Source organism: Malus sylvestris, chromosome 3 (genome assembly GCF_916048215.2).
Source record: "Malus sylvestris chromosome 3, drMalSylv7.2, whole genome shotgun sequence".
Lineage (NCBI taxonomy): Eukaryota > Viridiplantae > Streptophyta > Magnoliopsida > Rosales > Rosaceae > Malus > Malus sylvestris.
Window position 1 is genome coordinate 21,896,244 of NC_062262.1, and position 23,423 is coordinate 21,919,666.

A 23,423-nucleotide genomic window follows, 5' to 3' on the forward strand; every position below is an offset into this window, starting at 1 on the left:
ATTCTACTTCGAGGTCTCGCCATCATTTTATCATATAATTTCTTACACTTTTTCTGCAGAAAAAAGAAAGAAAAAGAAAATAATTCCACCTCTCTCTCCTCTCTCTCTGGATTAAAGCTGTTTCTCTCTCCTCCTCTGCAACTCACAACCAAAAATCAGATCATCCTCTCCTTTTCCCTCACTTTCTCCTCCTCTAGATTCTCTGTCTCTCCCTCTCCCTCACAATCTCCGGAGTCAGCCACTCGGTGACTCGTCGACTCGCCGCTTCCTCAATTCTCGGAATCACTGAACTCTCGCTCCATTTCTCTCTCGGCTTCGTTCGGCGCCGGACGACGAAGCTTCTGGACTTCACCTAAAGACGTGAAGACTCCAAGACTCTGAGTGTGTTGGCTTCTGTACGGACTGAGGGAGCTGGATTGGAGTTGGACTAAAGGTGCCGACGATGGTGGATTTGAGTGTCGGTGGAGATTGGCGCCTGTTTGGGGACGAGGATATGGGGTTCCACTTGGCGGCTGAGTTTAGAGTCTGTGAATGGCGGTGTTTGGGTACGAGAGTGGTTGAGTCCCGAATTGGGGTTTAGAACCTTGACTTGTTTAGGGTTTCTGAGGAGGAGAAGAAATGTCGCGGACCGATAGGATGGGTTCGGATCTTAGCAGGACCGGCCCCGTTGAAAGAGACATCGAGCAGGTATTGTTCTACGAATTGGTTTCGATTATTTTTTGGGTTTAATTTTATTTTCTGCTGTTTAATGGTGTTGCTGTAAATGTTGAATGCTTTGTAATTTGCTTAAACTAATAAGGAGGTGTTATTTGATCCAAAATTGAGTGGTTTATCTTGTTGTATGAGACGCTATATTGGTGGTGGTGGTGATGATGGCGATAATGATGTTGTGAGTTTTGTTCAATGTGATCAAGTGGCAATGAGTTGCTTATTGGATGAAAGGATTAGTTGAATGAGATTGTAACTCGTGGGATGTGCAGCGATTGCAGCTTGTGGATTTTATAGGACTACATTTAGATGAAGTCGTGGAGTTTAGTTTTTGCTAACATTGATATTTGGGGGTGTTGCTCAAATGGAGTGAAAGACAATTGACTACTGGGTTTATGGGTTTCCTATTTATACACGTGATTCTGAGTTAGCTAGTTATGCATTGTATATTTTGTTCTGGTCACATTATTGAAATTCACTATTTTTTTTCCACTACTTTCTGCGATATGGGTTTGGGGGTTGGATAGTTGAAGGGAAGTATCTTGGTTGCTCTAAGTTTAGGGATGACAGCTGTTTGGGGTTCACGTATGTGTTTAGCAATCGAGTTGCGTTACCTTGCAAACAAACAAAAAATAAAAGATCAATTTAACTGATTGTTGTTTTATGACATACAATGTATTGATTGTTCTTCAAAAAATTGATTGTTGTTTTATCACATACAATGTATTTAATCTACACAAACCAAGGAACCAAAACTGGATCAGGAGCAGTATTTGTTCCTAGCAAGTAGCAAATGATGATGGTTGATGCACATAATTTGGAAAACATGAAATATGAATGATTTTAAGTGGTTGCAGTGTAATTATATTCATTCAAAAGGGAGGGTTAGAGACCATAGGATTCCAAAGCAAAGAAGCATGTCAATTTGGGATTGATTTTAATGTAGTAGAGGTGGAGGATGTTGGCAATATAATCTCGAATTTTCTTTGATAAAATTAAAAAGTAAAAATATTAGATAATCTGGGGCAATAATTGAATAATGATGGAACTGAATGCTTTTGTAACATTTGGAGATAGGAACTTTCTTTCTTATTCCCACCTTGCTGATAGGTTTCACTTCCTTCTATCAACACTTCAAACTGGTGCTTAGGAATTTTGCATTCATAACCTGTGGAGCACCTCTTCCCGGGATTAATACAAGTATAGATTGAATTGTTATGAGTGGTTATGTCATCTTTCACTTAATTCAGTTTGATTTTTCATTGGTTGAATTAAGTGTGCTGATCCTTCAAAGGAATTGTATACCAAATGATAGCAAAACTCAGTATGAATTATTAAAAGGAATTGTATACTAGAACTCAGTTTGAATGCTCGCTCCTATGTATATTCTATCTTAAAATGTCTTTGTCCTTTTCATATTTTTATTATTTAGGTGTTTAATGAATAAATAATTTACTTATCCTTTCGTGTACTTCTCTAGTATTCTTTTCTTAGTATTTTCTTCTCATACATAAAAGTGCTGAATATGCTTATGGTAGACTCTTGACTGTTTCTTACGACAGGCTATTACTGCTCTAAAGAAAGGGGCATGCTTGCTCAAGTATGGAAGAAGGGGGAAGCCAAAGTTTTGTCCATTTCGTCTTTCCAATGTAAGTTTGATCCTGAATTTTCTTTCTGATTTACTATTTTAATTTTGTGTTTGTGTCTGCCTTTCTTCATATCCATATTGTTCTTTTTTTTTCCTTGCAAGAGTACCATATGCATCCTTTACTTCCATCCATTCTCAACCCATCCTTAAACATAGAAAGATTTAACTACATGATCATATTCAGCACCTACATCAGGCAGAATAAAATCCTATTAAACTAATTAAGTACACCTACCCAGATCCTCTTCAACAGTTTCATCTGATTCCTTTCTCATCAACAATCTTTTATGATATTTATTCATGAGGCATGTAATTGTGGCTACAAGCTTTTGTACTTTTCAATACAGTAGTTTCATGACACTGTCATACATTATTTTTCCTGTTAATAGATATAATTCATCATTGCTTTCTACTTTCAGGATGAATCCGTTCTAATATGGTTCTCTGGGAAGGAGGAAAAGCTCCTTAAGCTAAGCCATGTGTCTAGAATTATTTCTGGGCAACGCACTGTAAGTGTCTAACTGTGAAGATGCATAACCTGTATATCTCCACTCACATGATTTTGACTATATTTATATTACTAATTTTATTTTTTTTTACAATGTGGTTGCATGACTACGTCATTTTGATGATTTTTTTATTGAAAATGATGCTGGAAAAAAATTGGTTTGCGTTTAATATACGATTAAGTTGTAACTTTAACTTTTAAACCAGAAACCACTGATTGTGGACAAGCTAGATATTTTGACCGTATTTAGCCATGGGTTACCTGTTTGTATTTTATTTTCTCTTTTCCATCTTTAAATATATACCACTGTGTGTGTAGTACTGGTATATGTCATGTGCCATTCTGGATCATAAGAAGCCTTGGATTTCTCTATTCTTGTGCCATTTCTCCTCCTTCCTCCTTGAATTTACTAATTTTAAGGATGATTTTTTTTAGTATTTTGATTTGTATGATAATTGTGATACTGGCGATTTCTCATTATAACTGTCATACCTCAGTGGGTGTGCATTTGTGCTTGCGTATTGTTTTCTTTTTAATTTAATCAGGAGCTCCATATCTTTATGCATCTGCAGCAACATGATGCTAATGTATGAGTAAAAAATTAAAAGATAAAACCTTTCTGTTTTGTACTGATAAAACATGGCCCCTATTTCTTCCAGCCAATCTTTCAAAGGTATCCACGGCCTGAGAAGGAGTACCAGTCATTTTCTTTAATATATAGTGACAGATCACTAGATTTGGTAAGCTTCAATCTACTCTCTTTGATTGCTATCTTGTCCTTCGTTCTACCCTATGGTCATAGTAGAATGGTTTTACTATTGTTTTAAAGTGTATATATTCAGTGATATGATTCTTCTGTACTAGATTTGCAAAGATAAAGATGAAGCTGAGGTTTGGTTTAGTGGCTTAAAAGCATTGATATCCCGAAGCCATCATCGAAAATGGAGAACAGAGTCAAGGAGTGATGGAATTCCATCTGAAGCAAATAGCCCTAGAACATACACGCGGAGAAGCTCTCCTCTAAATTCTCCATTTGGTAGTAACGATAGCTTACAGAAGGTATGGCTTCTTTTTCCTTTGTATGCTCTTCCTCACTTGCATTCAAAATGTAAATTATATTCTTTTATTTCGTTCAATTCAGGATAGTGCAGATCACCTTCGCCTTCATAGTCCATATGAAAGTCCTCCTAAAAATGGTCTGGATAAGGCACTTTCAGATGTGATACTGTATGCTGTTCCTCCTCCCAAGGGTTTCTTCCCTTCAGATTCGGCTAGTGCTTCAGTACATTCTGTGTCATCTGGTGGCTCAGACGGTGTACCTGGGCAGATGAAGGCAATGGCAATGGATGCTTTTAGAGTTAGTCTATCCAGTGCTGTTAGCTCATCAAGCCAAGGTTCTGGTCATGATGATGGTGATGCCTTGGGAGATGTTTTCATGTGGGGAGAAGGCATAGGAGATGGTGTTGTGGGTGGTGGTTCTCACAGAGTTGGAAGCTGTTTTGGTGCAAAAATGGATTCTTTGTTGCCCAAAGCCTTAGAATCTAAAGTTGTACTTGACGTCCAAAACATTGCCTGTGGTGGTCGTCATGCTGCTTTAGTAACTAAGCAAGGGGAGATTTTTTCTTGGGGAGAGGAGTCAGGGGGCAGGCTTGGGCATGGTGTAGATGTTGACGTTTTGCAACCAAAGCTCATTGATGCACTTAGTAATATCAACATTGAGCTTGTTGCTTGTGGTGAGTACCATACTTGTGCTGTTACCCTTTCTGGTGATCTGTACACATGGGGTGATGGAACATACAATTTTGGTCTACTTGGACATGGAAATGAAGTGAGCCATTGGGTCCCCAAAAGAGTAAATGGACCCTTGGAGGCTATACATGTCTCATCCATATCTTGTGGGCCCTGGCACACAGCAGTTGTAACATCCGCTGGGCAGTTGTTTACTTTTGGTGATGGCACATTTGGTGTTCTGGGCCATGGTGATCGGAAAAGTGTTTCAATTCCCAGGGAAGTAGAATCCCTAAAGGGCCTTCGCACTGTACAAGCAGCTTGTGGCGTTTGGCATACTGCTGCAGTTGTAGAAGTCATGGTTGGGAATTCAAGTGCCAGCAACTGTTCATTGGGAAAGCTGTTCACTTGGGGAGATGGTGATAACGGTAGGCTTGGGCATGGTGACAAGGAAGCAAAACTTGTGCCTACCTGTGTTGCCGCTCTTGTTGAACCCAATTTTTGTCGAGTTGCTTGTGGACATAGTATGACAGTTGCTCTTACAACATCTGGTCATGTCTACACAATGGGAAGTCCTGTTTATGGCCAGTTAGGAAATCCTCAAGCTGATGGAAAGCTCCCCACTCGAGTTGAGGGAAAGCTCTCCAAAAGTTATGTGGAAGAGATTGCTTGTGGTACCTATCATGTTGCAGTTTTAACTTCAAGACCTGAAGTGTATACTTGGGGAAAAGGAGCAAATGGTCGTTTAGGTCATGGGAATATAGATGACCGGAACTCCCCAACATTAGTTGAAGCTCTGAAAGATAAGCAAGTCCAGAGTATTGCTTGCGGTGCTAATTTTACTGCAGTTATTTGCCTTCATAAATGGGTTTCAGGAGTTGATCAGTCAATGTGTTCGGGTTGCCGGCTTCCTTTTAATTTTAAAAGAAAACGCCATAATTGTTATAATTGTGGGCTTGTTTTTTGTCATTCTTGCAGCAGTAAGAAATCCCTCAAGGTTTCCATGGCCCCAAATCCCAGCAAACCTTATCGTGTCTGTGATAATTGTTTTAATAAACTGAGAAAAGCTGCTGAAACTGGCACTTCATCCCAGACCTCTGTAAGCAGAAGAGGAAGTATCAATCAGGGGTCAAATGAGCTTATTGATAAAGATGATAAGTTGGACTCCAGATCTCGGGTGCAACTTGCCAGGTTTTCTTCAATGGAATCTCTGAAGCATGTGGAAACCCGTTCATCAAAGAAAAATAAGAAACTAGAATTTAACAGCAGTCGAGTGTCACCTGTTCCAAATGGAGGCTCACAGTGGGGAGCTCTTAATATTTCTAAAACTTTTAATCCAGTGTTTGGGTCATCCAAGAAGTTTTTCTCAGCTTCTGTTCCTGGATCAAGAATCATTTCTCGAGCTACATCCCCAATTTCAAGGCGCCCCAGCCCACCTCGTTCTACAACACCAACTCCAACTTTGGGAGGACTCACATCGCCAAAGATTGTTGTAGATGATGCTAAAAGGACAAATGAAAGCCTTAGCCAGGAGGTTATCAAACTAAGATCACAGGTATCCACTACTTATATTTTTATTTTTCAACTAGTATAGGTGCACGGCTCTCTCGCAAGTCAGCTGCTAGTGGAAAATTTACTTGATATCTTTTTCTCCTTTCACCAATTTTATTTCATGAAATTAAGTATGGGAGAACTAATAAAAAGTCCCTTACCGAACCCTTTGTTTATTTTTTAATTTTTTAATTCAAAGCCCTCTTAAAGTGTGACTCCTTATTTGTTTTTCAACTAGTATAGGCGCACGGCTCTCTTGCAAGTCAGCTACTAGTGGAAAATTGACTTTACTTGATGTCTTTTTCTCCATTCACCAATTTTAATTTCATGAAATTAAGTATGGAGAACTAATAAAAAGTCCCTTACCAAACCCTTTTTTTTTTTTAAATTCAAAGCCCTCTTAAAGTGTGACTCCTTATTTGTGTAGTGACGGAAATTAAACCCCTACAACTTATTTTAATTGTGGAGTTTTGAAGAGTATCCTGATTTGTGATAATTTAACTATTGGTGAGAATTTATAAGAAATCACAAGTATGATTCTTTTTTTAATTTAGGATAGGAATTATACACAATGGAATGGTAGAAATCAAAATCCCTCTCCCCTCCAACAAAAGAAATGATCTTTCAACACGAACATTAAATATTCCTTTTGGTCAAATTATTGCCAAATTAAAATTCAATTACCGAGTATTTCAAATGAATGGAGGAAACAAGCGATAATTTTTTGGGCAGAATTGATCAACAGAGTTGAAGATGAATATTCTCAAAGGAATGGCAGACAATGATGCATGAGTTTTCATGTTTAGCTGAGCAATTAACAATAAGAAATGTAGCAAAGAGTGAATAAAGAGAGAGCAAAAGAAAGAAATCAACTGGTGAAAAAGAACTGTTTTCAGGGATAATTAAAAAGAAACGTACCAAGAAAGAAAATAACATGATTGTTTCAATTTATTATTCTATTTCTACTTTCAGAAATATGACTTTTAATAGATAATTGATTTTATGAATCTACTTTGTCCGAAGGAGTGTTAGGAGTGTTGTTGGCTGTCCATTCCCTTCAAATTTACTTTCCAATACCCAACTATTCATATTAGACTTGTTCAGTTTTCTCTTTGAGCGTTTTGTCTGACTAGTATTATCTTTCAGGTTGAAAGTCTTACTCGGAAAGCCCAACTACAAGAAGTTGAGCTGGAAAGAACAACTAAACAGCTGAAGGAAGCAATAGCAATTGCAGATGCGGAGACTGCAAAACGCAAAGTAGCAAAGGAAGTGATCCAGTCACTTACTGCCCAAGTAAGAATACGATGGATGTTTATGTGCTTTGGTATAATACTTCATTGTTATTTTCTAACCATTGTCTCAAATGTAATTTGTTAGTTGGGGATTATATTGTTCTTTATGTTGTAAGGTTTGCTATCTTTTGAAAATGTAACTAAATGTACTTAAGGGTTCTTTTTCACCAGAAACAGTGAAGAAATGGCTTCTCAGATTGATTCTGGTTGTCATTTGACATGTGGCGACTGCTTGCTTAGTATGTTTGTAGAGATTCTTTTCCTGTCCCACAACAAATGTGTATGACATGTTGAACCACATCGAACTGTCAACGATAATTATCTACAGTGCCATGTGCTAAAATAATTTTCCTGAGTCAGTTCTGGTGATCTATTTAAGCGGCCGGAGACAAATAAATCCTTACTGTATAGTCACTTGTGCTCTTGTAGGCCAAGTCTTGCTGATGGTTAATTTTGTGTTTTGTATATGTTGACCAGTTGAAGGACATGGCTGAACGGCTGCCTGTTGGAGCAGTGCGGAATATCAAATCACCCTCTCTAGCTTCTTCCTGGGGTTCTGATCCTTCCAATGAAGTTTCTATTCCTCCGATTGACCGATTGAACGGTCAAGTAACATTCCAAGAACCAGACTCCAATGGATCAAACAGCCAATTGCTTTCCAATGGGTCCAACACCACCAGTAACCGCAGTTCAAGTCACAACAAACAAGGACATCTAGATGTAGCAACCAGAAATGGGAACAAAATTAAAGAAAACGAATCTCATCATGAAACTGAATGGGTTGAGCAAGATGAGCCTGGTGTATACATCACACTTACTTCCCTACCAGGAGGTGCCAAGGATATCAAGCGAGTTCGTTTCAGGTATACTGTACTTGCCTACATAACGGGGGGTGTGTTTTTCCCTTTCCGATAAAAGTGTGTATATGTATATATATAGTATAATGTTCTCTTTCCGAACTCTAGACTGTTTTCAGGCAAGAATCTACCTAATAAGTGGGTTGGATTCATAGATTGCTTATGTTGGTACGGTATCTGTGAGAGAATAATATATATATATATATATATATATATATAGAGAGAGAGAGAGAGAGAGGGAGAGAGAGAGTGAGAATTTTATATGCACTATAGAAGTTTAACGTATCATTAGTATACTCTAGAAGTTTAACATATCATTAGTATACTCATACTGTATTCCCAATTTATATCATTGTTGAATGCAGTCGGAAGCGATTTAGTGAGAAACAAGCAGAACAGTGGTGGGCAGAGAACCGAGCAAGAGTATATGAACAATACAATGTGCGGATGGTAGACAAGTCTAGTGTAGGCATTGGGAGCGAGGACTTGGCTCGCTGACATGTGGGAGAGCAGTCATCTGTAAATGGGATTGATATTTTTTTCAGGTTCAAGCTTGGGTTACGAAGGTCTAATTCGTTAATTAGCGTTGGCTTTTATTCTCATAAAGGTTTGAAGAAGCAAAGGTTTGGTATAGGAGGGAGATTTTATATGGGTTTGATTGCGTTTTTAATTTTTTCCATTTTTCTCTAATTTTGTTGTATTCCAATTTTTCCCTATGTTCCTTGTGTGGGGGTTTGAGGGTGAGAAATGTAAATTCCTAAATGTGTTTACGCAATGGTTCATAAATGTGTTTACGCTGTGTATGTTCGAGGCATCGCCTACGCTAACATGCGCGCATTGTACATGATATAACCTTCTCTACGCTGCCATATGATGTGAAGTGAATACTGTAATTTCTTCTTATTTTCAAGATGGCCAAGCTCACAGGGCAATAGACTTGTATGAAAAGACGAGGAACACTGGATTTATGCCTAATTCAGTAACGCTTACAACTGTTATTTCATCGTGTGCATGACTTTGAGATTGAGGGAGAGGTATGAAGATTCACAAGGAGTTGATAAAAAATCGATTGGTTAAGGATTCCTTCCTTTGTTATGCTCTTGTCGATATGTGTGGAAAATGGTGTTTAAGATGAGTGGCCAACGATTGTCTTCAAATATATTTTGCGCTTTCCTGTAGAAATGACACGCGAGGACTAGACGGGATGGAGAAAAGAAGTTTACTCCTCGAGACATCTTTTGGGAAGCCTAAAACACTGGACACTTTAGAAGAAATAGAAGCCCTCGAGGGATAAAAACGTTGTTTGTTTACCACAAACCTTGCTCTTTGTAGGTAGGGCTGCACATATCAAATGGTTTTGTCAGAGGAACTTTGAACAATTCAGTACGTTATTTGAACAATAAAGTGCTTTGATGCAAATGTTCCGATCATAATATAAACCATGTGCGTTTCACTCTTTCTTCGTATATTCTGTTTTGCTGAATTGCACATCTTGGTTTTAGGCTCTTTTTGTTTCTGTAATAACATATTAGATTTCCACACTGATCAAACCAAACATTTTCAAAAAGTTGAGTACATTTGGTTGCACGAAGACCCTTATACATTTCTTCACAGCAAACACAACCCATATATAGAGAAAAACCTAAAGCTAGATTGAACATGTGGTACACTTACAATATTGACAAGAGAAGCCAAACCTAAAGTATAGACTTCACAAATCCGTCTAGCCGCCCTGGGCGCTAGGTCCCAGTCGCCGCCCAACTAGCGTCTAGCGTATTTTAGAATTTTTATAGAAATAAAGTGTTACTTGGTAGATTTGAACCCCAATCTCATAATTGTCTATAGGTTACGTGGTTACGAGGGCAATGATTTTTTGGTCCAATGGCAATGGGCATTATATGACCTTTTGTACTTGTTTGGGGGAAGAGGAAGCTTTCTTGTGGCGTTGAATAGGAAGAAGAGAGTTTCACGTTAATTAGTTCAAAAATAGGGTTTAATTTTAAAAATAATTTATTAAAGAAAATTCATTTTATTTTATTGAATTTCGATAAACTTCAACAATACATAAAATACGTTGACAAGAATTAAAGATACTAATATTAATGACATGTTAAGTTACTATGATGGAAGTATGTAAGTATATATTTACATTATAGAGTGGGAGATTTGAGCTAAGGTAGCATTCTACTTACATATATATAAAAAAGAGAATCCACTAAATCGTAATGTTAAGCGTTGGCGGGTTCCTGTTTTATACATGGGAAGATGTGTTTTTGTAATAGTGTCATCAAGTTTAGTTGGTAGAGAGGTACAAGGCCCATCTTTTCCTTTTCTCGTCTTTGAGGGTTAAGATTACCATTATTTATTCTAATATAAAATAAAAGTTTATCATTTTGTTTAGTAATCCGTTGTCGTCCAGCGGTTAGGATATCTGGCTTTCACCCAGGAGACCCGGGTTCGATTCCCGGCAACGGAACTTTTTTTAAATTTTAATTTTATTAAAATGATTTGTACTCTGAAATAAATAAAAATAGGTTGGGTGTTTTAAGTTTGATAATCAGAAAGACAAGAACATAATGACGGACGGACGGACGGCAAAAGCCCAAAACCCTGCTCTCTGCTTCTGAGTCTGCCTCAAGCAATTGGTGCCCCACTCCTCTTCCCCTAATTATTTCCTCACCAAATCAATACCCTACCCACTTCCTTCTCTGCATATCAATTTTCATTCATCCAACATCGCACAGAATCCGCACAACCATTGACACAGGGATTCACAGATGGTAAGGAAAACAGCTGCTTGACTCGCGTTGCCACCGGCGCCGTAATTGGCGGAGCTATCGGCGGTGCCGTCGGTATTTCTCCATAACCCACTTTTCATATTTGCTTCAAGACCCTTGTTTTTGTTCTACTTTTCGCTTTCTTCCCTACCTTATCTTGGCTTTGTTGTGGAATCATCCTTTGATGTTCTTATTTCATCTCTTCGATTATTCTTCCATCTTTTAAATGCTTCTTGTTCGGTTTGGTTTGACGGGCATATGCGGAAGTAAAAGGGGTTTTGTTTTGGGTATTCTAATTTTTGTTGCAGCTTGTAAATTGCGAGCTTATAAAAGACGTTAGGCGCTAGTCAGTCAATCGGTGGGCTGGAGCTTAGCAGCTAAGCGGACTAGCCGGATTAAGTAAATTTATTATATATTAATGTAAATAAGTGTCCACTTAAAAAATACATAATTGCATTGAGATGCATAAATTGCAAAATAGAATGACATATAGATTATAAAGTATTAGAACGGAATGAAAACATGGGAAACAAACATATAATGTGTGTTCATCTAGGTAATCAACAATTCTCTTATAATTTATAGAATACAATAAAATGAAAAATAAAGTTATTTATTTTCTGCCAAAGTGAGTCTGGATTTAGGCGGGTGTCTAAGCAAGTCTAGGCGCCTTTTCTTAATTTTTAAACGTCTAAGAATTAATCGAAGCGCTGGTCAGCCGCCTAGCACCTAGGTAGGGCCTAGGCGGTGCTAGGTGGGGATTTTTAGAACAGTGGTAAATTGGGGTTTCTTTCTATCACTTTTTGGGGGTTTTCAGTAAATAGGTTGACTTGAATTATGTGCACATTCTTAGTGTTGAAAGATACCATAGCTCAATTTATGTTGCCAAGTTTCTGTGTCGTCCTGGTGCATATGTAAGGACTTTGTTTTTGTGTTTTATGTTGAGCTTGTGCTTTGAATTAGAAGATAATTTTCGGGACAAGTTATTGTCCCTCAGCGGGGATCAGGAAGAATTTTAGGCTCAAGATTCTTTATACCTCATTATCCTTTGCTAAGTGAAACACAAAATATGCGTAGAGAGAGAGGTAAAAAAAAAAAAAAAAAAGGAAAGGGCAACCCCAACGTGTAATATTAGCAAACTTTAGCCGGCCTGAAATTGTCAAAAGCTGATTACCTATGTCCCTTTTTTATTTTTAACAAATCTCTCATGAATCCTTCACTTGTTACCGAAAGAATATGTCTTTCTCGTTCTCTCATGTTACTCTCCAAGACTGTTTTGTTATCTGTTGCTAATAGTATACGCCTTTCTTACCGTCTAGTTGAGTTGAGGGACATCTTGACCAACTCTTTTCCAGACAGTATTTACACAGCTAACCCTGAAATTGTGTGAAAAGACAGTATATAGCGAGGGACAAAAGTCAGGTATTGTTTGGGGTGCGGATAACTTTAAAATCAAAGAGAAAAATTTGTGATTGGAGTCTGTCAAGTCAGTGAAATAACCAGTTGAAAAACAACCATTCTCAACTTTTCGAACTGAATGAAAACAAAAAATATACATTTCTTCAACTAGACATTGCACAATGACTATCATTTTGCTTTATCTTTAAACAAGCGTCGTTTGCAGGACTGTTTTACCTTGAGAGTTTTCTGGATTATTAATCTTGGAAGATCGTTTTTCATATTTATATTATTTTGCCTCTAGCAGAATTCATAGAGCATTTCGTCCTTGATTAAATGGAAACCAGGGTGGAATTGATAAACTGAATAATATTTGTAAGCTATGTTGAGAAAAATGGGTTGACTCACGTTTTTGTATAACTATGTTTCGGGTTCATGATTTAAAAGTTTGATTGAGGTGTTTTGCACTGTTTTATTTAATCATATTTCTATGTTCAGGTGCAGAGTTTGGTACATATGAGGCTCAATGGTTTAATGCTGTAAGGTTTAAGGAACATCGTGGGCTGAACTTCAACTTGTGAGTTTTCGGTCAAAACAATATTCTTCTACACTCTCATCACTTTTTCTCTACTACACCTTGAATGGACACCACAAAACTATTGTGTCTCTTAAGAATGTGTATTAGTTCCAAGTTGCTGAAGCAAGGCAAGCTCGTCCACCAAAAGATTTTCACTCTAGGCTTACAGAATGACCCTGCTCTTTGCAAAAACCTGATAGACTTTTACTTCTCTTGCCATTTTTATGACTCTGCAAAGCTTGTTTTCCAATCCATTGAAAACCCATCCAGTATTTCCCTGTGGAATGGCCTCATGACAGCTTATACCAAGAACTTCATGTTCAACGAAGCTCTTGACCTCTTTGGCAGTTTGCTGCGCTACCCTTATCTTTGTCCTGATAGTTACACTTATCCAAGTGTCCTTAAGGGCTGTGGTGCATTGGGTGAAGTTAGTTTGGGAAAAATGATCCATAACCATTTGATAAAGATTGGTTTCGTATCAGATATTGTTGTTGCCAGCTCTCTTGTGTGCATGTATGCTAAATGCAACATTTTTGAGTGTGCTATACGACTGTTTGATGAAATGCCCGAGAGAGATGTGGCATGTTGGAATGCTGTAATTTCTTGTTATTATCAAGATGGGCAAGCTCGTAAGGCAATAGACTTGTATGAAAAGATGAGGAATTCTGGATTTATGCCCAATTCAGTAACCCTTACAACTGTTATTTCATCGTGTGCAAGAATTTCAGATTTAGAGAGAGGTATGGAGATTCACAAGGAGTTAATAAAAAGTCGCTTGGTTTTGGATTCCTTTGTTTGTTCTGCTCTTGTGGATATGTATGGAAAATGCGGATGTTTAGATATGGCAAAACAGGTTTTTGAGCAAATCCCAATAAAGAATGTAATTTCTTGGAATTCTATGATCACAGCATACAGTGTATCAGGTGACAGTAGATCCTGTATCCAACTTTTTAGAAGGATGAATGATGAAGGAACGATTCCCACGTTAACTACTTTTAGTAGCATACTGTTGGCCTGTTCAAGGTCAGCCCAACTACAGCACGGAAAATTCACACATGCGTTTATTATAAGAAACATTATTGAGGCTGATATCTACATTTACAGCTCGCTCCTAGATCTCTACTTCAAGTGTGGAAGTGTCTCATCAGCTAAAATTGTCTTTGAAAAGATGCCGAAGACAAACGCAGCTTCTTGGAATGTTATGATTTCTGGATATGTGAAAGTGGGTGATTATTTTGGGGCTCTGGCCATGTATGATGACATGAAAGTAGCTGGTGTAAGGCCAAATGCCATCACAGTAACTAGTATCTTATCAGCTTGTTCGCAACTTGCAGCACTGGAAAAGGGTAAGGAGATTCACAGAACTCTCATTGATAGTGAGTTGGAAACCAACGAAATAGTGATGGGGGCTCTCCTTGATATGTATGCTAAATGTGGTGTGGTGGATGAAGCACTTGATGTTTTTAATAGATTACCAGATAGAGATCTTGTGTCATGGACCTCCATGATCACTGCATACGGAGCTCATGGTCAAGCTTTAGAAGCTTTAAAGCTTTTTGGTGAAATGCAGCAGTCCTATGCAAAGCCTGATGGAGTTACTCTTCTTGCGGTTCTATCTGCTTGTAGCCACGTGGGGCTAGTTGACGAAGGTTGTCACTATTTCAGTCAGATGATCACTGATTATGGAATTAAACCTAGAGTAGAACACTACTCTTGTTTGATGGATCTTCTTGGACGTGCTGGAAGATTGGATGGAGCATATCAAATTTTGCAAAGAACTCCGGAAATTAGGGAGGATGTTGACTTGTTAAGCACACTATTTTCTGCTTGTCGTTTGCACAAGGATCTAGATTTGGGTGTGAAAATCGCAGGGTTGTTAATGGAGAAGAATCCCGATGATCCTTCAACTTATATTATGTTATCAAATATTTATGCTTCTGTAAAGAAATGGGATGAAGTGCGGAAGGTGAGATTAAAGATGAAAGAATTAGGATTAAGGAAAAATCCGGGCTGTAGCTGGATTGAGATTAACAAGAGGATCCAGCCTTTCTTTGTTGAAGACAAGTCCCACTCACAATCAGAAATGGTATATGAATGTCTCGCAAGTCTTGCCAGTCACATGGAGAGAGATGAGTTGTTTCCAAATAGAGCAGCAGATATATGATATACTATAGAGAAAGCAATCTGTATATTCTTGCTGGAGAACTTAAGACACATATTGAGAATCCCTGGTATAGGATTCATGGAACTTCATGTTCCTTCAGACGCAAGGAGATGTAGTATGGAACTTTGCTTCTGATTTATTGTCAGATTTGGTACTTTGGTCTAAGTCAAAGGTGGGGGGTGAAACTATTGATAATGACACTGCTGGAAAGGAATGTGATAGGGGTTTAAGATGAGTGGCCAACGATTTTCAAATATATTTTGCACCTTCGTGCAGAAATGATAGAGGAATGTATAACAAATCTTGTCCTGTATTTGAAGAAGTTGGAATCATGCGAGGACTTGGACGGAATGGAGAAAAGAAATTCACTCCCTTAGACATCTTCTGGGAAGCCTAAAACACTGGACACTTTAGATGAATATGAAGCCCTCGAGGGTTAAAAATGTTGTTCGTTTACCACAAAGCTTAAATCGGGCAGGTATGCCACGCAAGTTTTTGTTATGATAAATTCTTTGTAGGTAGGGTTGTGCATATCAAATGATTATGTCATAGAAACTTGACTAATTGTTATCAACTTTGAACAATACAATACGTTATTTGAACAATAAAGTGCTTTGATGCAAATGTTCCGGTCATAATATAATCCATGTGTGTTTCACTCTTTCTTCATATGTTCTGTTTTGCTCAATTGCTTATCTTGGTTTTGTGCTCTTTTTGTTTCCGTAATGACATAATAGATTTCTACACTGTTCAAACTAAACATCTTCAAAAACTTGAGTACATTAGGCTGCAAGAAGACCCTTATACAAGAATGAATTTGGAAGAAGCACCAAACACAAATTTTATGCTTCTGCAATTTTCTACTTTCCTTTTTGAGGGAAGCATAAAACTCCTTCGAGAGTGTAGCCCAATAACCCAAAAAATGAGCACGAAGTGCTCAGTCCAAGGGTTAGCTGATTTGTTAAGGGGTTTTGCCTCTTGATTAGTGATGATCTAGCGTTTATGGTTACTTTCGTGGTCACCTAATTAGTATTTTCTCCAGTTTTTATTTAATTGTACGATCTAGGGTATAGAGTATAATTCCTGCATCTTAATTTTTACAATATAGGATTAGGCGTATACTTACTTGTGGTGTAAGGTGGATGGAGGCACAATGGAGAAGCAATGGTGGCAGTGCAGCTTGTTTTGGTCTTTTCATAGTTGCTCGTAGCTTGATACATCGTCGGAAGTCTTATCAAGCTACTTTGCCGAATTAAAATGAACAAAATTTTGTTCTGTTTACCAAGTCCTGGTTTTAACTCCACTTAGTGGGAAAAGGCTATGTTGTTGTTGTTGTTGTACTAAGTCCTGGTTTTAAACATGAAGTTAGAATTCATGACGGTTCTGTTGCGCACCTTGATATGGACCATATGGTCAGGACACAATTGAAGACTTCATGTGGGCGATGACATTTATGGATCAAGCAGCCAATTTTTTTCCAATGGGTCCAACACGGATCAAGATCCTCTCCTGAGCAGATGGAGAGGATCCTCCTGACTAGGCCCATCGGGCCGTTCATTTTTTATCCAACGGTTATAATTATTATAACTTTTAGAGGGTCCCCTGTTTGTAACCGTTGGATAAAAAATGAACGGCCCGATGGGCCTGGTCAGGAGGATCCTCTCCATCTGCTCAGGAGAGGATCCTGGTCCGTCCAACACCACCAGTAACCGCAGTTCAAGTCACAACAAACAAGGACATCTAGATGTAGCAACCAGAAATGGGAACAAAATTAAAGAAAACGAATCTCATCATGAAACTGAATAGGTTGAGCAAGATGAGCCTGGTGTATACATCACACTTACTTCCCTACCAGGAGGTGCCAAGGATATCAAGCGAGTTCGTTTCAGGTATACTGTACTTGCCTACATAACGGTATGTGCCTAAGTGGGGGTGCATTTTTCCCTTTCCGAAAAAGTGTGTATATGTATATATATAGTATAATGTTCTCTTTCCAAACTCTAGACTGCTTTCAGGCAAGAATCTACCTAATAAGTGGGTTGGATTCATTGTTGAATGCAGTCGGAAGCGATTTAGTGAGAAACAAGCAGAACAGTGGTGGGCAGAGAACCGAGCAAGAGTATATGAACAATACAATGTGCGGATGGTAGACAAGTCTAGTGTAGGCATTGGGAGCGAGGACTTGGCTCGCTGACATGTGGGAGAGCAGTCATCTGTAAATGGGATTGATATTTTTTTCAGGTTCAAGCTTGGGTTACGAAGGTCTAATTCGTTAATTAGCGTTGGCTTTTATTCTCATAAAGGTTTGAAGAAGCAAAGGTTTGGTATAGGAGGGAGATTTTATATGGGTTTGATTGCGTTTTTAATTTTTTCCATTTTTCTCTAATTTTGTTGTATTCCAATTTTTCCCTATGTTCCTTGTGTGGGGGTTTGAGGGTGAGAAATGTAAATTCCTAAATGTGTTTACGCAATGGTTCATAAATGTGTTTACGCTGTGTATGTTCGAGGCATCGCCTACGCTAACATGCGCGCATTGTACATGATATAACCTTCTCTACGCTGCCATATGATGTGAAGTGAATACTGTAGTTTCTTCTTATTTTCAAGATGGCCAAGCTCACAGGGCAATAGACTTGTATGAAAAGACGAGGAACACTGGATTTATGCCTAATTCAGTAACGCGTGATTTGTTAGTCGCTATATGACACAATGACACACTAAAGTTCAATAGAAATCATCTACTTGCATCCAGAGTCTACACGGCCCAAAAAAGCAAAGTAGCCTCTTCAATTGGACTCACGTATCGGCATGCTAAAGCTAATAACCGCATTAAACTCAATACGGCCCAATAAGCAAAGTAGCCCAACATGGTCAATTGATGTAGTCACTCCATGAATAATGCCCAACGCCTACACGGCGCAATTTGTTGGAGTTCTCTGGTTTTGGGTTTGAGACACAAAGTTGACAAAACATACGTGATTCTTTGGTTGAAAATCTTGAGAGGACGTGTGTCATTTAATTGTGGCTAGAAATAGGCTGAAATATCTTTAGCATTTCTGAGCCCCATTGTGAACTGATCCTACCTTTTAGAGTGTGACTTCAGAATAAAAATAAAATCATATTATTATGTCGGTTATCACGCCTTCCATTCAAAGAATAATTTTTAGCTTCAATTGCACTTTATTTGTTTGATGAAGGGATATTTTAATTGAAAGAGCACCAAACCCTAGCTTCAATGGCGATGCTAGCCCTTTGCTAAGACTTGGGTTGGCGGCACCCTCTCCTTTCCTCCTCCTAGCCTATTCCATGCCATCCTACACCTTCCACAGCCGTCTTTCTCGTTTTCCTTCCCTTTTTTCTTCCTCTCCCCCACCCTATTTTGGCTCCCACCGCATCAAATCGGCTTTGCCGATTTTTGGGTCCTTGGCATGCCTTTTCGACGATCATCACCTCTTTCGTTCCTCTGGATTGAGGTCTCCCTCCTTTTCCTCATCTCTTTCATCTTCTCTCTAAGTTCTATTTTCAATTTTCTTTTCCTTACCCACCAACCCCATTCCCCTTTCTCAACATACCCCCACCTCATATTTTCTCATCCTCTTTGCTATCCCTCATATTTCCCCTCCCATAACCAAGTTTTAGATTTTGGAGTGTTGGATCTGGTCTTGCCACTTGACCTATTCCCCCTACCCGCTGCCGAACTGGCATGCCGACAAAATTTGGCGGTGTGGTACGACTCACGTTGTAACAAGGGTGTTTTACACATTGCCTTTGTCTTTCCTCTCCTCCTGCTACTTGTTTTGACCTCCCTTGCAGTTATAGTTGCGGATAGTGTGGCGGGTGTCTTGATTTGGCACAACACTTTCAAATCTACTCTTTGGTTCATGTGCCTTTTCTGTTTTGGGGCTGTTGTGGTGCTACGTTGCTTTCTTCGACTTCTTGATTGGGTTTTTTTCCTCCCTGGCGGCGACCTTGGTGGCTACTGGCGGTTTGCTGCTCGCTTTGGTTTATAGGGTTTTCTTTGTTATGCTTTGTTATCTTTACTTTCTTTGGGCTTAAGTTAGTATGGGGCTCTCTTTTGGATTGTTGCTCTCCTATTACTTGGGCCTCTTTATTTTGTTTTATATCTTCTTTGTTTTTGAAGGGTTGTAATATTCCCGAACATTAATGAAGTTTTATTTTTGACCAAAAAAAAAAGAATAATTTTTAGCTGAAGGGAAGAGGGAGTTTGACTAAACCACACAATGAGCAAACTAATTTGGTATCGAATTCGCCATCCACGAGATTTAAACCCAAGATCTCTCACTTACAAGTGAAGAGGAATATCATCAGACCGTAGTATTGAGTGGCTAACTTGTCGCACTTAAAATAATTAGGTTTAATGAATCTTGAGAACGCTCAAGTATACAATGCTCAAATAGATGGGCCTTGTATTCATGGTATCCTTAAGGACACGTGTTGATGTATTTGGTATGTGGGAAAGAGGGTTTGAGAATGGAAAACGGTTGCATTTCTCATGTTTGGTAAGTTTACGCTTGGGAAATGATTTTTTGGGTCATTGAAAAATAAGAGGTCATTGGAAAATAGGAGGGAAACCAAAAAATGCACTAACAACTATCAAGTTAGTAAGCAGTTTTATACTTAAGCAGTGGGCAAGAGAATTCAAGTATGGGAATTGCTTTACCAAAGATGAACCCTAGATGAGTGTATTTATATAGTGGAGAAAGAGACATTTTAAGGATAAAATCCTCGTTCTAAGACGGGAGGATCCTAGAGGATATCTAAGTAGATATTGCGCCCTCTTAAGAGTTGTGATTATTTGCGGCGCCAATTCTTAGATTGTAGGAACTCTAAGATTTATTAGGATCTGATTAAGTCCATATCCGAACCAGATCGCGTATCTTGCCGGACAAGCATGGTCATCTAGTATAGTTGTTCGGACTTCATGTATTGCCTCGGAACAAGGTGATGACGGCACCGCTGCTTTGTCTGCTCTAGCTCCACTTGGAGCTAGTGAGTCCATGACTGGACTTCTAAGATAAGTGTATGCTGATGAGTCTTACTCCAGCCTTGAAAAATCATGGTCCCACATGTGGGTACCCTAACCTTAATTAAATCTAACTTATTTGGCATGCCTAATTAGGTCATGGCTTGTTTTAAATGTCCTAAGAAATGGGAGTTTGTTAAGTACTAAAGTAAAACAACATCATTCCCTAGCTCAAAGGGAGTCTTAAATTCTAGGGATATTCTTTTAATAGGTTTGAGATGGATTGTGGGAAAAGGCAAGGACATTCAGGTCTTGACCTATAATTGGGGTTTTCCTTTCCTTCTTTTCCATCTTTTACCTGAATCCTAAAGAGGGAATGCTTATTGGAATTTGTGATTGTGATTTTATTGATAACAATAGTTGGAACAAGACCTTATTGATTTGTCCTTTTGCTAATGGTGAATTCATTGTAAAGTCAGCAACTTGGTTGCAAGTTAAGCAACAATACACCTATATCCTGTGTTATTGAATAAAATGTGGAAATTTTAATTCCACAAAAGATAAAAAGATTTTGTTGGCTTCTTTTTTGTGGGAGCCCTCACAACCCAGACACAACGACACAATTATCAGCGGTGCACTCTATTACTAAGCTAATAGTTTGCTGTGCCCAGGGTTTGGGTATTTTCGATTTCTCATTTTTTACAGGTATGCAGACATAGATTCGATTCCCGTAAGGGATAGGTACTTATTCCCAACCGCTTTAGGCTCCACACACGATTGAGATTTCACAAATCTTTTCCTAATACTAGTCTTGTTTGTCCTTTTTGTAATATTGGTGAAGAAGATCAACAACATATTTTCATAAGATGCAACTTTGCTCAACAAGTTTGGAGAATATCCAGTGGCCCTTTTCCTGTTAGTGTTGGGATTTATTTAATTGATTGGTTAACTCAGAGTTGAATGCTAGCAATGAGGTGGAGTTGTTTGATTTTAGTAGGGTTCTCCTCCTTTGCTGGCACATATGGAATGATAGAAACAATTTGATCTTTTGAAATAGTAAAGGTCTATCCTGCCAAAGTTGCAATGGTGGCCCCTACAGTTGGTAGAGAGTACTATAACACTAATAGAAGCCCAAGTTCAATTCGTATCTCAATGTTGTTCATACATGTCCTTGCATCATTAAATGAAATGCTCCTACTTAGAGGCTCCCACCACCAACTTTATGGACTCGTTTAGGGGCTTTAAAAAAAAAAAAAAAAAACAGCTATTGCACACAACATTCCCACTCAAAATCAACATGGTCCAACTCTTTGAGTCTCTATATAAAGTCCTCACATTTGAGGATTTATTTGAGATATACAATGACTCCCTATATATTGGGATACTTTGAGGTCTTCAATTTCAGTTCGTTGGAAGTCTTAGGTCCTTATATTTAGGGACTCTATTTAGAGCCACCATTGGATGCTCTAAGAAGCAGCATGGCCTAAGCACCAGATTAAGATATGTATAGCCTAAGAAAAGTTGCCCAACAAGGTTAACTGGTAGAGTCGTTAATCTATGAATATAATACATAACACTGTTAATCAACCGGATAATATAAGCTCTTAATTGTATCGTCTATCACGTCTTCCCGTTCAAAAGACTAACTGTTAGTAATGAAAATGTTTAGACATAGAATCAATAATCCATTGTCGTCTAGCAGTTAGGATATATGGCTTTCACCCAGGAGACCTGGGTTCGATTTCCAACAGTTAGGATATAGTACTCGTCGTCACAAACGCGTGGACTCAAGTTAGACCTGAATCGGATTTGTAATGAAAAAGTTACGTTGCGTTAAAGTACGTTAATTATGAGTATTTTTGTACACGCGCGTACAAATTTATCAGTCCCTGAAATACTGTAGGAAGGCAGATTTTGTACATTAAAAATAGTACAAAATCCACCAATCCCTTTCTTAATTGGTGGATCTGGTTCCCGTCACCAATCAACTTCCTCAAATCCCTCTCCACCACTCACATTTTTTCCTTTTCTTACCTCACCAATCAGGAACTCCCTCTCACTGTCATTTTCAGAAAGCAACTATCTCTCTCCCAAAGACTCTCTTTCACACTCTCACTCTGCAACTCCCTCAAACAGACACCAAAACACACAAACATGGCTTGAAAACCACACCATCGAACTCGTCTCACCACGACAAACACAACCGTGCCCTTGGATTGTGGTTTGACCGAGTTTTAGATGTTGAACTCGGAAGCTCCGACTCAGCTCAGTTTTTCTCCGACGAGTTATGAGCGAGTTACAAGTTTTTAGGCAGTCTAAAGGCCTCCACTTAACTCCTTGAGGTCTTTAGTGAAGGTTTGAAGGAGAAACAACCTCGAAACATAAGGTTTCGAGAAGTCGGAGTTTGAAGGAGAAACAACCTTAAAAGCTACAATCGTGTTCTTCTCTTCATAAGCTTCATTTCCATATAAATTTTATGAAAAATGGTTGAGAAACGAAGAAGATATGAAGGTTTGAAATTTTACCCAGAAACCGGCGAAAATTTCAAGATTCCGGTGAGTTCAGATGGAGGCGGACAACGACGACAACCGGAGAAGATGACATAATATTCCGTAAGTTGACAGAATATTCTAATGGCGTCAGGTAATGTCGTTAAACTCTGTTAGCTATTTAACGGAATATTCTATCAAACTAACGGAATATTCTTGACGACTGCAGGGCTTTGCCTGCGCGTGGTGGCGTGTAAGGCCGCGCCTTAGCCGGTGCGTGGTGGCGCGTCCGGCCTTCGATTAACCTTCTGTCAATTTGTGTAGGTCTGTGACGTCGACCAGTTTGATTTCGTATATTCAAACCCTATGTTTGAGCAATCTAAGGAGGTTTTATTTAAGTTTCCGTATACATGTTATTAAACTAATTAAATTAGTAATTTCACATTTAGGGGAAACATATCCCGAGGGCGTACGGGGTTAAGCAAGGCTCGGAGGCTTCGTTTCGACTACGTAACTGTGATTGGGTCATTTCTTTGTATAAGTATACGCATACTTGCTAGTTTCCAATTATACTTTGAAAAGAATATACTATGTATGCCTTGCTTAGACTAAAATTACATGAAGTAGTGAAATCACTGAACTTAGGGAATTATTCTGCACCCTATAGGTTCACAGGTATGCATGAGATACCATGATATTATAATTACAGTTGTGATTATTACTACGTTGATTAGAGTTATCG

The 23,423-nt window shown here is 38.6% G+C and overlaps 2 protein-coding genes and 1 non-coding gene across 6 annotated transcripts; all 3 read left to right on the forward strand.

Moving 5' to 3' along the window:
* LOC126614946 (PH, RCC1 and FYVE domains-containing protein 1-like) lies at nt 1-17,807 on the forward strand. 2 transcript variants are annotated; one of them, XM_050282655.1, is made up of 9 exons: nt 1-687; nt 2,271-2,357; nt 2,776-2,865; nt 3,524-3,604; nt 3,729-3,923; nt 4,006-6,147; nt 7,290-7,436; nt 7,913-8,298; nt 17,270-17,807. In XM_050282655.1, exons 1-9 carry the CDS (start codon nt 619-621, stop codon nt 17,400-17,402), a joined length of 3,330 nt encoding a protein of 1,109 aa, XP_050138612.1. In that variant the 5' UTR covers nt 1-618; the 3' UTR covers nt 17,403-17,807. The 2 variants fall into 2 exon arrangements, with proteins under 2 accessions (XP_050138612.1, XP_050138611.1); XM_050282654.1 differs by lacking the exon at nt 17,270-17,807 and adding an exon at nt 8,658-9,161 and having other exon boundaries at nt 2-687.
* On the forward strand, nt 10,697-10,768 carry TRNAE-UUC (transfer RNA glutamic acid (anticodon UUC)). The gene has a single exon. It is a non-coding gene; the product is annotated as a tRNA-Glu (tRNA).
* Nucleotides 10,849-16,720, forward strand: LOC126614948 (pentatricopeptide repeat-containing protein At5g27110). Of its 3 annotated transcripts, none has more exons than XR_007620582.1 (3): nt 10,849-11,144; nt 12,972-15,686; nt 16,317-16,720. XR_007620582.1 is itself a non-coding variant. In XM_050282656.1 (2 exons), exon 2 carries the CDS (start codon nt 13,109-13,111, stop codon nt 15,206-15,208), a length of 2,100 nt encoding a protein of 699 aa, XP_050138613.1. In that variant the 5' UTR covers nt 10,849-11,144; nt 12,972-13,108; the 3' UTR covers nt 15,209-15,832. The 3 variants fall into 3 exon arrangements, 1 of the variants encoding a protein (XP_050138613.1); XR_007620583.1 differs by having other exon boundaries at nt 16,578-16,720; XM_050282656.1 differs by lacking the exon at nt 16,317-16,720 and having other exon boundaries at nt 12,972-15,832.
* Nucleotides 17,808-23,423: the final 5,616 nt, after the last annotated feature.